Raw genomic sequence first — 19,417 nt, 5'->3', positions numbered from 1 at the left:
AGAAATTACTTCACTAAGAGGATAGTAAACCTGTGGAATTCTCTGCCACAAAATGCTGTGGAAGCCAAATCACAATATATTTAAGAAGGAAATAGATAGATTTCTAGATTCTAAAGATAGGAGTATGTGGAGAGAGCTGGAGTGCAGCATTGAGGTACAGAATCAGGCATGATCATGTTGAATGGCGGAGCAAGCTCCAAGGGCTGAGTGACGTACTCCTAGTTCCTATGTCTATGTAAGCAGCGTGTTTTTTTTGAAAGGATGTATGTTTCTGAACCCCTGAAATTGTGGACAATTTGAATAACCAGCAACAAGTATTTTCTGCCTTTAAATAAAGAGATTATTTATTCATGCATTCATCCTGGAAATTTAACTCTACATCATTCGCTCACTCACTTAAGGAAAATACAGTTAAAGAAAAGAGCACACTCTTACAAGCCAAAAAATGATTGTAATTCATATGGTTGGCTTATCTTGGGAAAACACAGGTTGCAGGCCTGGTGTAGAAATAGTTTTTCATTCCTGAAGAATAGATGGGGTGATTTCAATAGTCAAAGTTATATACCAGAGTCATTGCAGCATACTCAAAGGGATGTGTTTCTTGCAGGTCATAAAGTTAGTTCCTCCCACCTTTTTTACCAGGAGGTCTTTTTCTCTACTTGCTGACTTGAAAAGGTTTGAAAGCCTTACAATGTTAGTTTCCAACTCTTAAGGCGGTCCTTTGCAGTCCTTTCAGTTCTGCTATTTTAAAGTTGCGTTATTATGCAGATAGCATTTAAAGATTTAAGAAAGGAGACCAAAAAGGCTGCCTTCTCTTGTGGTTTCTCACAGTCCCCTTTTCCAAATAGTGTTGGGCTTCAGTTGATCTTCCACAACCTGGGCTATTGTTTCAGACATTCACCCTGGAGTTTGAGACATTCACCATCTTGGCTTCAGAAAGAACCATGCAATTAGGATATAGGTATTGACAGTTTTCAATCTGGAATGTATCTTTTTGTCCCTTCAATACAGTTTTTGAATCCACAGACAAAGACACTCGGTGGCCATCAGTGTCCATTTTAGAAGATCCAGAAGATTGAATCCAAAAAATTCCACACAGGATATAGTTTGCATAAACATAATAGTTATGAATATGCCTTTAATGGGCCTGCCAGTATGCTGAAGGATGTGAAGGAGAGAAGAAATTTGTTTGCCATGTTCAGAGGGGGTGCAAAATGAAAGTTGCCTGCTTGTTGAGAGAGACAAAAAGATGAAGAGCTATCTTCACCTTTGATATTCTAGTACAATGCTTCCCAAATTGGGTTCTATGATTGGAAAAGTTTGGAAAACCCTGTCTAGTACAACGCTTCCCAGTATTTTTTCCAGTGTGAGCCCACAGACTTTTTGTGACATTAAAGTGAAAATCTGATAGCTGTTGAGCTTTCGGGGGGATGGTGGAGTGGAGTGGCCATGGTTCTTGACTGAGGGGAATGGAGAACAGGATTTGAGCATTGGGGATGTTAATGAAGTGACAAGGCTTTTACAAAGAAAAACAAACACCTGTATTTTCACAGGTTTTGCTGCAGCAGCAATTAGTCCTCAATTCATTGAGCTACTCCCATCAATAAAAAAAATGGGAATTAAAGGGGCCTCACAGCTGTCAGAAATCAGTCCGAGCCGCAAAATGCCTTGCAGCTTGTGACTCCAATATCTTGTATGGGACCCGATGAGATGGGGGCTGATGGTGGAGGAATCACGATCCACTGTTTTGGAAACCTTGATCTAATAATATAGTTGTACTTCTTTTTACATTGCACCCAGATGTTGAGGGTATTGTTGTTGACACTGACCCTCTCAGCCTCCGCTATCTAAGGCTGCTGGATAATCATCATGGGAATCCTATTGCAGATGCTGGGGAACAGTACTTAGAACATAGAACATAGAAAAACTGCAGCACAAACAGGCCCTTCGGCCCACAAGTTGCGCCAATGATATCCATACCTACTAGGCTTACCTATAACCCTTAATTCTATTAAGTCTCATGTACTCATCCAGAAGTCTCTTGAAAGACCCTATCGAATTTGCCTCCACCACCACCGATGGCAGCCAATTCCACTCACCCACCACCCTCTGAGTGAAAAACTTACCCCTGATATCTCCTCTGTACCTACTCCCCAGCACCTTAAACCTGTGTCCTCTCGTAGCAATCATTCCAGCTCTTGGAAAAGGCCTCTGAGAATCCACCCAATATATACCTCTCAACATCTTATACACTTCTATCAGGTCACCTTGCATCCTTCATCTCTCAAAAGGCCGAGCTCCTTCAATCTATCCTCAAAAGGCATGCCACCCAATCCAGGCAACATCCTTGTATATCTCCTCTGCAAAATCTACTTCAGTGATTCTCCTCCACAAAGAATTCCAGGAAATGCACCAAGTACCCCAGGGGCAATCCTATGGCTTATTACTTTCAAGAGAATTGTTTGCACACTCTTCCAATTCAACCTACCAGAGGGAATACAATGTCACATTAAGAGGTGCATTTGCACTTTATCTCACCAGAAATTGTGCAGTGAAAATGAGCAGAAGTGTCCACAATGCCATCAAGTGAGCAAACCATTAGTCATATTAAAATAAGGCTCAGGATTTAAAACTGACCAGGCTATATGCTGACAATTCAAGGAAAATTTGTTTATAGCCCCAACACCTTACCAATATTTGCCCTAATTTAATATCAGAGCTTATATGTATCATTGTAGGGGTATACTGCAATGCTTGAGCATGCTGGATACAAAAACTAACTGAACAGATTGAATAAAGGTTACACTGCATCAAACAAATCTATTTTGTCATTCTGTTATCCTAAAATAAATTTGGTTGCTGTTTGCATTTTTTAAGCTATGACTCATGAGAATCCTTTGACAAATTGGAGATGTTTTGCACACTTCAATCTGGCATGTGTCTTGGAATAGTAAATTCATTAGACATTGACATCAATAGAAGAAAGGAGCAAATATTTCAGGAAACATTCTGCAGAAATATGGCAAAACTACCTTATCTATCTGAATATGTTACCAATAAAACACCGAGGTGAATAATATGGCACTGGCACATGCACAAAAGGAACCGTCGCTCCTCAGAGGCTCCATGTACCTGCATCCCACTGAATTAACCTCAACTAAAAGTGTGGGGTCAACTTATTTTAAGTATGTTTGTACCCTGTTGTCCCTGGGACCAAGAATTGAGGATCAGTTGCCAGCAGATGCTACAGGACTGCGAGTTGCTCTTCACACAGCAATATTTGTTTTATGGTTCCAGGCACAAAAAGTTTAATTCAGTGGCCACCGGAGATCAAAGAATCTAGATTGGCAAAATAAAGAGGATGACCCTCTTGGAAGGAGAAAGTCACTTAGGAGGAACAGGCACATTATTTTAATGAGCTCTTCCTCAAGTTTTGCTCATCATATTTTGAGATCCATGCCAATTAGATAGAAACTTAATGAGCTTTTCTCAGAGTGAATGTACAAGCTCTTGGCATTCAAAACACTTTTGGATCACACTATGGGATGCGTTAGTCATTGAACATGCCTGTTTCAGGTCCCAGTATCCAATAGTACAGGGCCTCTGAACTCCAAGTGTCGCAGAGGTACACTGGGCTGCATTCTCATCCCTACTGAGTAAATTAAAGGGAAATATTATATAATTATTGAAAGGTTAGACTTTTTAATCTCAGTGATTTCACAATTTGTTTTTCAAAAACTATTCCAGAAACAAGAATTTGTTTTTTCAGTTTCCATCAACTTGGTGGAATTTTATATATAATCTTCAACAATCCAGAAGACACCTATTTTGTTTTAAGCATACAAGATGTGAAGCAATCAATATTAACAAATATACAAACAAAATGGAATAATCATTTACATTTAGCTTTACATTTCTACAAACATGCTTTCTAGCACCCACCCTAATAAATTATAATTTTACTCAGCTACTTCACTGTTCACATAACAAGGGTGACTTCTGAATAGATATAATGGTCATCTTTCTGGTTTCCTGTCAATAACATGGATCCAATTTTAACACAGTATATAACTGAGTTCAAATCACATCCATGATGTCAGAAAACTACTCCTACACCTTATATATTATTAAATTGAAGATTATTAGGAACTATTTTCTATTTGACACCATAATGTAAAACAAATCAAATCTATAGTAGAAAAATAAACCTAACCAAACTTAGCACATGAAAATGTTTTTACTTCAACTGCAATAAATTAAACAAAATAATTGTTGGTATTTATCAGTCATATGCTCCTGCTGTATTAAGGAAGATACGTACGATTTCGTTTCTCTGCATTTTCAATGTCTTCCTCATTATCAGGATCAATATCTTCTGCCTGAGTAATCCAGTCCAGATAGCCCTTAAGGTCCTCTTCAAGTTGTTGTTTCTCACGTAGTTTCTGAAAGTCTCCTCTGGCCTTGGCCTTCTCTCTTTCCTTAGAAAATTCACTGCAGGTGTTAGAGTAATAGCAAAATTTTCAGATAGAGTGATTATGGTGAAATAGAGAAAAGGGTCTCAATTATCATTATTTAATTTCTAATTGTTAGTGTTGACTGTAAATATAAACCCCAAATAATAGGCACATATATATTCTGCAAACAAATAATGTTCATATTACATATCCATCTTTTGAACATAATTAATTGATCATAGTAGCCTGGTGCATCTGAAAAATAACCACATTAGTAAATTATGGAATTGAATTCAAATAAAGTTTAGTAATTTGTTGATTAATAATAGAAAAATACGACCACAAATCTGGTGCATTATTGTTAAAACACAATAAGTTCATTAACAGGCTGCAGAAAAGGCTACCTATCTCTTTTACCCAGCGACTTCAGATCCATAACTTGTAGTGGCAGTCAATTTTCAACCCGTGAGCAGTAAAGATATGGTAGCTTGCTGAAAATTACACAGCATTTATTGCCCTGTTCCTCCCAAGAACCAGGGTGCCATCATTTTGATAGAGTGGTCCATAAGGATAAAGCATGCGCTCACAAAAAATTAGCCCAAGAAAATCAGGGCCCACTGTACAAACTCCTCCCTGCATATCTGTACATAGAATAGCTTGTCTCTGGATACTCTTGCAAACTTTAACAGAGAATTAAGAATAAATGAACATCCATGATAACAGCATGTCGCACGTGGATCTCTCCTTGGAACTCTACTACAGAGACATAAATGTCAGTATTTTCGCATTTTCAGCACTACTCTGAAACTTGGGGTATGGCTCATGCTTAGGTTTTTAACAATGGTTTACCAAACTGTTCATGAATAAGTACACAGGAAAAGTTCAATAATGCCTCCAGCATTCCAAACATTGTCCCCCATGCGTGGTTCACCACAACATTTTCAGGTGCTGTGATAACCCCCATGAGGTCCATGGCAGATCATTGATTGCTTTCCCTGTGGGGCTCATTGAGTATAAATTCCCCTGGTAACAGAGGCCTGCCCAACTAGAACTCATTATCTGAGCCAGTCACAGGCAGGGATTAGTGTGCATACACCACGGTCATGAATTTACTTTGCATTCTATAATAAACTATGTTTCTTTCCAGTCAGGCTTCCTAAGTCATTAAATTGGCAATGAGAAACAAGAAAAGTTTTGGACTGCCTTGCCTTTCAATGAACCTGGTAAGACAGTGATGGGGAGATATTGAAAATGCTATTGTTTGGGCAATTGGGAACTTATGATGTGGGTGTGGAGGAGTGGCCCTAGCACGCCAAAAGAATTGTACAGCACAGGATCAGGCCCTTTGGCCCACCAAGCCTGCACCAATATTAGCAAAAGAACAATTTTACAAACAAAATGGAATAATCATTTACATTTAGCTTTACATCTCTACAAACCTGCTTTCTAGCACTCATCCTAATAAATTATAATTTTACTCAGCTACTTCACTGCTCAAATAACAATAGATGTAATGGTCATCTTTCTGGTTTCATGCTATCAAAGGAAGCCTACCAAGGCTTCTTGTCAGTAACATGGATCCAATTTTAACACTATATGACTGAGTTAAAATCACATCCATGATGTCAGAAAACTACTCCTACACCATGTATATTAAACTGAAGACTATTAGAAACTATTTTCTATTTGACACCATAATGTAAAACAAATCAAATCTATGGTGGAAAAGTAAATCTAACCAAACTTAGTACATGAAAATTTTCAACTTCAACTGCAATAAACTAAACAAAATAATTGTTGGTGTTTATCAGTCATGTGCTCCTGCTAAATTAATAAAGGAAGATATGTACGAATTTGCTTTCTTAAACTAAAGACATTTTGCCTTTATGCAGTCCATATCTCTCTATTCCCTGTCTATTCATGTATCTCTTAAGATGCCTCTTAAACATTGCTAATAAATCTGCTTCTGCTACCTCCTCTGGTAGCACATTCCAGGTAAAAATGTAAGAAGGAAATATTTCTTCCAGGCAAACAGGATATAAGGGGATGACCAGCAAAAAGTCATCCACCTGCTTCTTGTGGGGCCCTGACTTTTAGCATCGTAAGAAGCTTAACCTACTCAGAAACTTGGATTCAAAATTTTTGATGAATTGATAGATGTGGTATCAGACCACTACGACCCTAAATTGTCGGTAATATTGGAATGCTACAGATTTAACACAGCAACTAGACTTCCTGAGGGACCAGTCACTGAATTCTTGACAAGACTGCGAAACTTGGTGGAACACTGAGTATGGGTCAGCACTTTGGGAAATGTTATAGGATTGTTTAGGATGTGAATTAAGAATTTTGTGACCCAAATAAAGCTACTGATTGAATCAATTCTGGGCCTCAGGAAAGCCATAAAACTGACCCTTCAGAAAAAAGTCCAGGAGCTTCAGGGGTCCAAAAACAGTATCGTCCACACCTTGGTCAACCCCCAGACCACAAAACCAAGTCCCCAGTGGATATGGCTCGCATCTCCCACTTGCATCCAAGAGAAGTGCAAGTGGAATCGAAGGCCATGAAATTCAAAATCAAGATGGGAAGTCTCTCCACAATACTGAGAGGAGCAAGAATTTTGTGGTCCACATCCGGGCTGCGCTTGTAGTCATAGGATCCAACCCAGAGAAAACTACTAAAACAGACAAAACACATACTACTCAGGCCAAAGGGTGAAGCCACCTCAGGACAAGACTTTGAAACAAAACGATCTTGAGAATGAGGAACTGATGCAACTAAATTATATCGTGCACCCAAAGTGGCTCCAATCAAGATTAAACTCCAGATAAATGGTCCTAAATATAGAAGTAGACATTAGCTGTATCTATTATTGGGGAGCCCTCAATTATTGTTAAGACCACGGTAACCCCAGTTATGTGCATGCAACAGATTCCCCCTAATAAGAACATAAGAAATAGGAGCAGGAGTAGGCCATCTAGCCCTTCGAGCCTGCCCTGCCATTCAATAAGATCATGGCTGATCTGTCGTGGTTCAGTTCCACTTTCCCGCCCTCTCCCCATAACCCTTAAACCCCTTGCCTATCAAAAACCTATCTACCCGCGTCTTAAATATATTTAGCGAGGCAGCCTCCACCACTTCAACGGGCAGAGAATTCCAGAGATTCACCACCCTTTGAGTGAAGAAGTTCCTCCTCAACTCCGTTCTAAACTGCCCCCCCCTTATCTTGAGGCTGTGCCCTCTAGTCCTAATAGTGGTGCCACAAGAGAAAGCTTTTGTAAAAGTCAAACAACAATTGCTGTCAACAAATATACTCGTCCATTCTGACCCCCTGAGACAATTCATTGTAATGGAAGCAGAAAGGAATTATGCTTGGTAAGGCCCAAGTCAGCAACTTCAAAGTATTTTAGGAAGTTGGCCTAGACACTAACTTCTACATTTTATTTTGGCATTAGGGTGAGCATAAGATGTTCCATTCCAGGAATGATCCAAGTAATCCACTTGGAAGCTTTAATCAAAACAAACTTTATTTAAGAACAGTTAGAATATAACAAAAAGAACTAGCATAACATTTACCAGTTAAAATACTTTGTCATGGCAAAGTATAATCCTTAACAGCTAGCTATCTCTATTGTTTCAATTTAAAGCAATACCCAATAGACATACATCCTTCTTTAGAATTAGTTAGAACAAAAACAAGTATGCTCACGTGATGCTGGATTTTCAGCCTTTTAGCACTTTTGGAAACAGCAGTTTCCAGGGAAGGATATATCTTCGACAGGTTCCAAAAGAGCAACTCTGAGAGAAAGATTCACTCTAATACAGCAGAATCTCCAAGAAAGAGACTTATTGCCTGGCAGGTTCCAGTCTCCAATTTGAGAGAGGAGAAAATAGAGACACTATTCTCTGTCAACTCAAGAGCAACATTTAAGCTTGAATATTCTGTATAAGCCCAGCTTCCTGAAATTAAATGGATACTATTTGGTATACTGCGGGCCTCCTGATCACTGATAGTTCAATTGCTGGTCAGCCCCGCGATCCCTGCATCGCAGGCTGTGCAAATCCCCACAGCCTGATTGGTGGCCCCCCAAATGTGCCAGGGCCAGCCTCAACCTGCTGCACCCACAGCCCACCTTGATGTAAGAACATAAGAACATAAGAAATAGGAGCAGGAATAGGCCATCTAGCCCCTCAAGCCTGTCCCGCCATTCAATAAGATCGTGGCTGATCTGAAGTGAATCAGTTCCACTTTCCCGCTTTCTCCCCATCACCCTTAATTCCCTTGTCTGTCAGAAATCTATCTAACCGTGACTTAAATATATTCAACGAGGTAGCCTCCACCACTTCAATGGGCAGAGAATTCCAGAGATTCACCACTCTTTGGTTCCTCCTCGACTCTGTTCTAAACTACCCCCCCCCCCCCTTATTTTGAGGCTGTGTCCTCTAGTTCTGCTATCCTTTCTATGCGGGAAGAATCTCTCTACCTCAACCCTATCAAGCCCCTTCATTATCTTGTAAGTCTCTATAAGATCCCCCCCCTCAGCCTTCTAAACTTTAACAAGTACAGACCCAGTCTATTCAATCTCTCTTCATAAGCTAACCCTCTCATCTCCGGTATCAGCCTGGTAAACCTTCTCTGTACTCCCTCCAAGGCCAATATATCCTTTTGCAAATACGGGGCCCAAAACTTCACACAGTACTCCAGTTGCGGCCTCACCAGTGCCCTGTACAGTTGCAGCAAGACCTCCCTGCTTTTATATTCTAAACCCCTTGCTATAAAGGCCAACATTCCATTCGCCTCCTTGATCATCTGCTGCACCTGCAGACTGGGTTTTTGCAATTCATGCACAAGGACCCCCAGGTCCCTCTGCACCGTAGCATGCTGCAGCTTTTCACCCTTTAAATAATAATCCCTCCTCCTATTATTTCTACCAAAGTGGATAACCTCACATTTGCTAACATTATATTCCATCTGCCAGATCCTCGCCCACTCACTCAGCCTATCCAGATCTCTCTGCAGACTTTCCGCGCCCTCCACGCAATTTGCTTTTCCACTCATCTTTGTGTCATCAGCAAATTTTGTTACCCTACATTCAGCCCCCTCCTCCAGATCATCTACGTAAATGGTAAACAGTTGAGGCCCCAGCACCCATCCCTGCGGCACTCCACTAGTCACCAACTGCCAACCAGAAAAGCACCCATTGATTCCAACTCTCTGCTTCCTGTTAGATAACCAATCCTCAATCCACGCTAACACTTTGCCCCCAATTCCGTGTACCCTAACCTTCTGCAGCAACCTTTTGTGAGGCACCTTATCGAACGCCTTCTGGAAATCCAAAAACACCACATCCACCGGTTCCCCTCTGTCTACCATACTAGTCACATCTTCATAGAAATCCAATAAATTTGTTAAACACGACTTCCTCTTCACGAATCCATGCCGTGTCTGCTTGATCAAACCATTCTCTTCCAGGTGTCTTGCTATTTCTTCTTTGATGATGGATTCCAGCATTTTTCCAACTACGGACGTTAAGCTAAGCGGTCTACAATTCCCTGCCTTTCGTCTGCTACCTTTTTTAAACAGCGGTGTAACATTAGCCATTTTCCAATCGTCCGGCACTTCCCCAGAGTCCAGTGAATTTTGATAAACAATTACTAAGGCATCCGCTATTACTGCTGCCATTTCTTTCAGAACCCTGGGATGCATTCCATCCGGTCCCGGGGACTCGTCTACCTTCAGTCCCATTAGTCTACCAAGCACTACCTCTCTAGTGACAGTAATTGCATTAAGGAGCTCATCTCCTACCATCCCTCTACCTTTAATATTCAGCAAGCTATGTGTGTCCTCCTCCATGAAGACCGACACAAAAAAAACTTATTGCCCCCACCATCTTCACAGGCAGCCCTTACCCACTCCCCCACCCCACTGCCTCCCCTCCCCAATGGCCCTTCTGTCCCCAAAGCCCCAGCCCCCCAAGGAGGCTGACCCCCACCTCCACCCCATGGCCAGCCCCAATCATAGGCCTCCCTCCCTCTGTCACTCAACCCAATTGCAGAGTGGCAGCAGAACCCTCCACCCTCACATATTGCCCCCCAAGAGGTGCGTGCCGGTGGGCTGTGCCGTGGAGCTGATGGCGGCAGAAATCCAGCTGCCGCCACCAGCTTCGCCAGAGACACGCGGAGGCCATGGCGCCCACCAGGGAGCCTGTGAAACAGCCTTCACTCGAGTCTCCCGGCCCGCTACTCTACAAAAACAGCGCAGCAGGATGGGAGAATTGCCCCCAATATTTTGCAGCAGATAATGCAACAAACCATCAGTCTAGTAATATGCCCTGTGGTTCTACTTTGCCACACCATACATGCAACATACACATCTAAATTGTCAGACCGAAACAACTCACTGGAACTTAAAGGGAATATTGGTCTTGCTTTCATCTTGTTGTATTTTGTTTATTTATACACCAATGTCCATTGTAATTGCACAATTATTTTGAAGTAAATGGGAAAAGCTACATTTATAATTAACAAATAATGAAAAATAGGATGTGTGCGTGTTCAAAAATTCTCAATCCATATAAATAATTTATTTTGTGTGAATTCAATATTGGTTCTGTGGTTAACTCTGAGATTAGAGTGTAGTGCCAAAAATATTTGATTTTCTCAGTTGACTGCCTGCAAAATGTAAGCTTATTCAAGTAATAAATGCAATGGTTAGAACTGAGTTTAAGAAAAAGTTTAAGAAGATTTTAACAAAACAGGTGAAATTAGGTCAGACACTTAGTACATCTAATTAAAGCCTGGATTAATTAATTGGCTTAATTTGTATTGCCACTGCGGTTAGCAGGGTCACTAATTAACTTGGACAATTATCATACAACTATTAGTTTCCAAGTGGAAATGTATTTCACAAACCCTGACATATTTGCTCTGTAAATGAAATGAAGTGGAAGGAATAATGCTTCGAACTTGCAGGAAAAGTAAAGGCATGTAAACAATTGATCTGTTGCCAATTTCCTTGCTAACTCTAACCATTAGGAAACATGGGGGGCGATTTTCCCACCAAAATTCTAAGTGTTGAATTCACATGAATACTGGAATAAGTCATACTGATTTTTTCAGTGGGACTTCAGAGAAGCATCTCCCACACTCTATGCAGTACAGAGTGCACCAGCGTGAATGACTGCTGAATTCAGTGGGTCAAAGCTATTCCCTGAACGGGCCACTGCATACGCGCTGAGCTGCCAACATCGAGATCAGCGCACGCACAGTGGCCCCTGTCTGCCAACCTCCCGATCGCTGGTTAGGCCCACAATCCCCGCAAGCCAGCCTTCCAAGCTCCTATGGCATGATTGCTGCCCCCCGCCCCCGCTTCATTCCTGGGCCAGCCCTGACTTCACCGAAAGTCCCCCTCCCCCTGCAGGATAGGGATGGCAGAATCTCCCCCAGGGTGTCAGTAGTGAATTTCCAAAGTTTGCTGGTTGATTGCTGTTGTTCCACAATTCGCATTGCACAAACAGCACCTCACCATTAGTGCCTATATAATTTTCAGAACTTGCTGCATTTTCACATTAATTGCTCTCAGAAAATTAAGACTAGTAATTAATATGTGGTAACTAGGCCCCAAAAAGGTAGTTGAGTGCATTGTGATATTCAATCTTCTTTACATATAAAAATTTAAAATACAGTACAGTATGAATTCAGAATTGGAGGCAGGTGGTTACAAAGGTCCCTCCTGGTAAGACTCAATGTATATACTCATACCCGCTAAAGACATGATTATATACATTCAAATAGGAAAATGCTTCCTATAACACAAGCCTAATAATTAATATCCTAGTAATTAATAGCCTAAGTACCCCTTTAACAATGTGATAATTGTTAATGACTGCCCATCAAGCTGCGGTTCAGAAAATGAACAATTTAAACTCTGCAGTGTCATTCCTTCAAGAAGTGAATTAGTGTTGGGAAAAAATAATATGTTTTCATTCCTTTTCATAATTTTCTTTTCTGTTTCTTTTTTCTCTCTCTCAATCCAATTTTTCTTGCCCTCTCATTATTTCCCGATGTTGATCCCACTTGTAACTGTATAGACCCTCAGAACACCATTATTATCCACTCACTTGTAAGGGAGGGAGAGGCAATGTATTCACTGGACGAGTAATCCAGAGGCCCAGGCTGATGCTTCAGGGGCACAAGTTCATACCCGAGCACTACACCTAATAGAATTTAAATTCAATGGATTTCTATGTCTGGAATTAAAAGTTTATCTCAATAATGATGATAGTGAAACAATCGTTAATTGGCACAAAAACCCATCCAATTCACTAATTCCACTTAGAAAAGGAAATCTGCCATCCTTACCTGGTCTGACTTCAGCAATACATGTGACTCACTCTCAAATGGCCTTTGAAATGGCCAAGCAAGCCATTTAGTTGTACCAAACTGCTACTGAATAATCAAAAAGAAATTAAATCAGATGGACCACCTAGCTGCATACAAGACACTGGAAATAACAACAGCACAGCCAATTAGTCCTCCAATGGTCTCCTTATGAAAATACGAACAAATGAATTAGTAGCAACAACAGGCGATTCGGCTCCTTGAGCCTGCTCAGCCATTCAATAAGATCATGGCTGGTTGGATAGTAACCTCAACTCAACATATCTGCCAACCCCAATAACCTTTTGCCCCATTGCTTATCAAGAATCTATCTACATTGGCCTTAAAAATATTCAAAGACTCTGCTTCCACCACATTTTAAGGAAGAGAGTTCCAAAGACTCACTACCTTCTGAGTGAAAAGATTTCTCCTCATCTCAGTCTTAAATGGGTGACCTCTCATTTTTGAACAATGACCTCTAGTTCTACATTCTCCTACAAGAGGAAACATCTGCTCCACATCCACCCTTTCTAGATTCCTCACAATCTTATATGTTGTAAATCAAGTTTCTTCTTTTTCTTCATAAACGTCTGGGAGATTGTGCCAAAACTGGGAGAACTGTCACCACACTAGTCAGGCAACAGCCTAAACATAGTCATACTCATTGAATCATACCTTACACACAATGTGTCGGACACCTCTGCCACCATCTCCAGATTTGTCCTCTCAATGAGGTAGCAGCACAATAGTATACATTAACTCCAGATTCCATGAAGTCACATGACATAAGGTCAAACACGGACAAGGAAACCTACTGCTGATTACCACCTACCGTCCGCAACACTCCCATAGCAGATAAATCAGTAACCAGCCATGTTGAACACCAAATGGAAGAACACTAAGGATGGAAAGGGCACAGATGTACTCTGGGCGTTCATCACCAAGAGTCACTCAGTCCTACCACTATTGCCCAAGACTGCTAGACTAGGTCTGGGAGAGATGGTGAGGGAGCCAACAAAAAGGGAAAAACCAACGTAACCTTGTTCTCACCAATCTACTAATCTGAGATGTATATGTCCAAAAAAGTATTGATTGGAGTGACCACCTTCACATTGAGGATTCCCTCCATTGCGTTGTGTGACATTATCACCACATTAAATCAGACTGATTTAGAACAGATACAGCAATTCAAAACAGGGCATCCATCAGACGCTGTGTGCCATCAACAGCAGCAAAGCTGTATTCAATCACAATCTGTAACCTTACGGCCCAGCATAATGGTCATTCCACCATCAAGCTGTGGGATCAAACCTGGTTTAATGAGGATCCCAGCATCACGGATACAAGTCTGTCACCAATTAAATTCACATCACGCATTAACAAGAAACTGCTGAAGGCATTGGATTCTGCAAAGGCTTCAGGATCTTGTAAGATTCCAGCAGTAGTATTGAAACTGTGTATCAGAACATAGTCACGTCCATAGTCAAGTTCCAGTACAGCTATAACACTAGAACCTACCTAACAATATGAAAAATTGTCCAAGGATGTCCTGTCCACATAAAGGTAACACAAATCCAATCCAGTCAACTGCCACATCATCAATCTATTCTTGCTCATCAGCTAAGTAGTGTAAGGTATCACTGACCGTGCTATCAAGTAGCACTTATACAACAATATTCAGCTCACAGACTCTCAATTTAAGTTATGCCAGGGCTACTCAGCTCCTAACCTAATTACAGCCTTTGTCCAAACATAGACAAAAGAGCTGAACTCTAGAGGTTAGGTGAAAGTGACTGCCCTTGCTACCAAGGCAGCATTTGACTATGTGCATCAAGGAAAAACAGCAAAACTGAAGTCAATGGGAATCAGGGGGAAAAACTCTCCATTGGTTGGAGTCATACCTCACACAAATGAAGTTGGCTGCAATTGTTGAAGGTCATTCAAGTCCCAGGACATCACTGCAGGTGTTCTTCAGGATAGTGTCCTACGCCTACGCCCAACCATCTTCATTTGCTTCAATGATCTCCCTCCATCCTAAGGTAAGAAGTGGGGATGTTTGCTAATGATTGGACAATTTTTAATACTATTCACGACTCCTCAGACACCAAAGCAGTCCATGTCCATATGCAGCAAGACCTGGACAATATTGAGGTTGGGCTTATCAGTAGCAAGCAACAATTACACTACATAATTTCTGGCAATAACAAGAAAGAATTTAATCATCTCCCCATGACAGTCAATGAGATTACCACCAGTAAATACTCCGCTATCAACATCCTATGGATTAGCATTGACCAGAAACTGAACTAAACCAGCCACATAAATACTGTGAGTACAAGAATTCTGCGACAAGTAATCCACCCTGACTCCCTAAAGTCAGTCTACAAGATACAAGGCAGGAGTATGATGAAATACTCATCACTGCATGGATGAATGCAGTGTCAAAAACACTCAATACGTTGAACACTATCTGAAACAAAGCAGACACCTGATTGGCACCCTATCCAACACTTAAAACCTCTGAGAGAAGGGATGAACTGGCTCTCCTCTATTTAATCTCCGTGGTTGGTCATAATGAGTCCCATTTTCACAAAAATATGCCTTTTCCAAATCAGAATGTGTTTAAATATTTAAGCACTGAGCAATAAGGAGCCAAGCAAATTTATTAACCACTAAATCTGAGAGAAATAATAAAACATGATGTCAAGCATTTGGCACTCATGCACATCAGCCCTGGGAAAGGACATGGCATAGTGGTATTGTTATTGGACCAGTACTCCAGAGACTCAGAGTAATGCGCTGGTGACATGGGTTTGAATCCTACCATGACAGGTGGTGAAATTTGAATTCAATAACAATCTAGAATTAAACATCTGATAATGATCATAAAACCATCGTCATAAAAGCCTATCTGGTTCACCAATGTCTTTTAGGGAAGACATTCTGTCATTCTTATCTGGGCTAGCTTACCTGTAACTCCATATCTACAGTAGTGAGAAAGGGCAGTTATAGATGGGCAATAAGTGCTAGCCTAGTCAGCAATGCCCACATCCCATGAAAGAGCAAAATTTAAAAAAAAACTACACATGCACAGGTATGAGAATAAAGGGAGTTAGAGATCAATAATAAAAATGTAAAAAAAATATGGTTAGGTGTCCTTCGGATGTCCTTGAGGCATGGATTTTAAAATGCGGCAGGTGAGCTGGTTCCTTGGGTACAGTCAGACGCAGAAAGTGTTTCATTATGAGATCTCATTTCAGTTGTAGGTTTCTGGGAGAGTTGGTTTTTCAAACCAGGCAACACTCTTAATTCGAAAGAGGGAGAGAGAGAGGGAGAAAGAGCAATCATCAGCCAATTTCCTCTGGTAACAACTTCCTTGTGAGTCCTTTACAAAACACAGTTATGTAGTCTAAAATGGAGACTTCCACTTTCTGTTTTAAAAATTTGTCCTTGATTAGTTTCAGAGGACGTCTCACTTGGTGCCCATAAGCCAATTCAAATAGAGTAAAACCAGTGTACTTTAGATGAATTTTTGGTAGGGAACAGAAGTAAACTTAGTCCTTTATCGAAGTCATTGGGGTACTTTTGACAATTTGCCATTGTTTTTAGGATCTTATTGTATTGTTCTTGCACTTCCTGCAACTGCGGGTGAGACGTTGAAGACTTCAGCTGAGTCACACCCACATTACCCATCACTTTCAGGAATAGTTGGGACCTGCAGTTTGAGCCCTGGTCTGACTGGAGCTCAGTAGGCAGCCTATATTATTTTGTAATTGTGTAAATTCCCCACCACAATTTTGGCAGATAGGTTTTTCAAGGGAACAGCCTTTGGGAACCAGATAGCCACATCCATGATAGTAATAATGTATTGGTATTCCCCGCTTGTTTTGGGTAGGCACCCCACTTACATCTTGCTGAATTGTTCATAAGAACATAAGAAATAGGAGCAGGAGTAGGCCATCTAGCCCTTCGAGCCTGCCCCGCCATTCAATAAGATCATGGCTGATCTGTCGTGGCTCAGTTCCACTTTCCCGCCCTCTCCCCATAACCCTTAATCCCCTCTCTTATCAAAAACCCATCAACCCGCTTCTTAAAAATATTTAGCGAGGCAGCCTCCACCACTTCAACGGGCAGAGAATTCCAGAGATTCACCACCCTTTGAGTGAAGAAGTTCCTCCTCAACTCCGTTCTAAACCGCCTCCCCTTTATCTTGAGGCTGTGCCCCCTAGTCCTACTATCTTTTTTGAGTGGGAAGAGTCTCTCCACCTCTATCCTATCCATCCCATTCATCATCTTATACATCTCAATGAGATCTCCCCTCATTCTTCTAAACTCTAGCGAGTACAAGCCTAGTTTATTCAGCCTCTCCTCATAGCTCAACCCCCTCAACTCCGGTATCAGCCTAGTAAACCTCCTCTGCACTCCCTCCAGGGCCAAAATATCCTTGCACAGGTGCGGCCCAGGTGTTCCCCAAAAGCTGGCACAGAAATTATAATATATATTCTATTTCAGACTGGGGTTTTACCTCATCCTGGCAGGTGTGGCAGGTTCTGCAAAACTTTACTATATCTTTGCAGAGATGTGGCCAGTAAAAACGTTGGCTGGAGCAGGCTTGGAGCTTTGCATAAACTGACATGCCCAGCCATCAGGATTTCATGTGCTCGCCTTAATATTTTCCCTGGCGTTACCTCAGTGGCACCACTCCTTGGTGGATCACTGTCTACTCCTTATTTGCGGGTCTGCAAAGAGGTCTCCACTACCTCATCAGCATCTAGGTTTGAATGTAGAAGCATTCAGAGACTGCCTCTACCTCAACTTCAGTTTTTTGTATTTTAATACACATTTCATTAAAAACTTCATCCACCAGGAAACAGTTAGAACAACTATCTAGACTTAAATCAACCCCAAAAATAAAGTTATACAAGCAATGAGTTTATCCTGCATTTAAAACATTGCAAAAAGTCTGACAACACCAACTTTTAGTCCAACCGATTTATTTGATAATAGACTCAAGCTTTCGGGGTTAGTCCCTTCGTCAGGTGAATGGAGAGTCCCAACGCCGGCATACCCACATCATCTTTAAAACATTGCAACAGAGCTCTATTAAAAGAGCAACCAGAAAATGTCTCCAGGTCACTATACATATACACAGCTCCACCATAGAAAATATGGCCCCAGATTTGGCTTTTCCAGACCAGTGCACATGGAAGTGAGATTACTAAATTTACTTTAAAATTTACCCTTCCCCTGAATACCACTGAGATAAAAAATGTTTTTCTTTGCAATCAAATTTTCAGAAGCCCAGTGTCTTTCAAGCCACATCCTCCAAACATTTTACAGTTGATTAATTGGAGATGGAGTCCCGAGATAACAAACCTAAAAGTCAGGACCATCCATCCTCAAATTGTTTTTAACAACAGGTCCGCTTGCTGAGTCGCACCAAGGAAGACCTACTTACTACCTCGTTACGATCCTCTGGAAAGGATCCTGAAAAGGATCTCAAAAAGCTAGGCAGGAAGGTCATCTGTCTGCAGTGCCACTTGAGCCCTCTTTGACTGGATTTTAAAAGTGATGGTGAAACATCTAAGGGTGAAAATTGAGGATACTGCCACAGGAAAATTAGCAGAAATTGGAGCAGTGGAAACTGGAACTGGAATTTAAAGAAAAATAGATTGAGAAAGGCAGGAACAGGAAAGTGAGAGAAAGAGAGGCAGGAAGAAAAGGAGGAGAGAGGATTCCACAAAAGAGAAAAGGAAACTACTATACAGGTCTGGTATATACAGGGTTAATGTACCATTAGTACATTAGTATAGTACCATCACCACTGTGATGTAAGAAGACATATGACCCAGACCTTGGATCAGTGTGGTGTTGGCCAGAGATGTATTAAGACTCAGAGATGATTGTTCTATGTCTATGTTAACAGCAAGTCTTCATTAACTACTCGTTATTATATACGTTTACACTGTAAAAGTATGCAAGCTATCACCAATTCCCTGCCTCTGTACTTGCTTAAAACCTGTATTCTGATGAAAGGTCATTGACCTGAAATATTAATACTGCTTCTTTTGCTACAAATGTTGATTGATTTGCTGAGTATTTTAACAATTTTCTGTTTTTATTTCTGATTTCCAACATCCACCAGGAACCTCTATCTTGTTGGAGAGTTTGCGAGGTGGTCCACTTTGGTAGGAATAATGGTAGAAAGGACTATTACTTACGTGGCAAAAAACTGCAGCAGGCGATGGTGCAGAGGGACCTCGGGGTCCTTGTGCATGAGTCGCAAAAACCCAGCCTGCAGGTGCAGCAGGTGGTCAGGAAGGCAAATGGGATGCTGGCCTTCATAGCGAGGGGGATTGAATATAAAAGTAGGGAGGTCTTGCTGCAGCTGTATAGGGCATTGGTGAGGCCGCAGCTGGAGTACTGTGTGCAGTTTTGGGCGCCGCACTTACGCAAGGATATTTTGGCCTTGGAGGGAGTGCAGAGGTGGTTTACTAGGCTGATACCAGAGTTGAGGGGGTTGAGCTATGAGGAGAGGCTGAATAAACTAGGCTTGTACTCGTTAGAGTTTAGAAGAATGAGGG

General features: G+C 41.3%; 1 protein-coding gene across 1 annotated transcript in view; it reads right to left on the bottom strand.

Annotated features, from left to right (window-relative positions):
- LOC145337704 (voltage-dependent L-type calcium channel subunit alpha-1D-like) overlaps positions 1-19,417 on the bottom strand; it is a 651,603-nt gene that overhangs the window by 305,601 nt on the left and 326,585 nt on the right. Inside the window, exon 9 of the mRNA XM_080182539.1 lies at positions 4,322-4,491. Coding sequence (XP_080038665.1) covers positions 4,322-4,491 — 170 coding nt within the window. The remainder of the gene's footprint in view (positions 1-4,321; positions 4,492-19,417) is intronic.

Source organism: Carcharhinus amblyrhynchos, chromosome 3 (genome assembly GCF_965287045.1).
Source record: "Carcharhinus amblyrhynchos chromosome 3, sCarAmb.v2.hapA, whole genome shotgun sequence".
In the NCBI taxonomy this organism is placed as follows: domain Eukaryota; kingdom Metazoa; phylum Chordata; class Chondrichthyes; order Carcharhiniformes; family Carcharhinidae; genus Carcharhinus; species Carcharhinus amblyrhynchos.
Note: the sequence above shows the minus strand (reverse complement) of the source record. Positions and strands in the feature narration are given on the sequence as shown.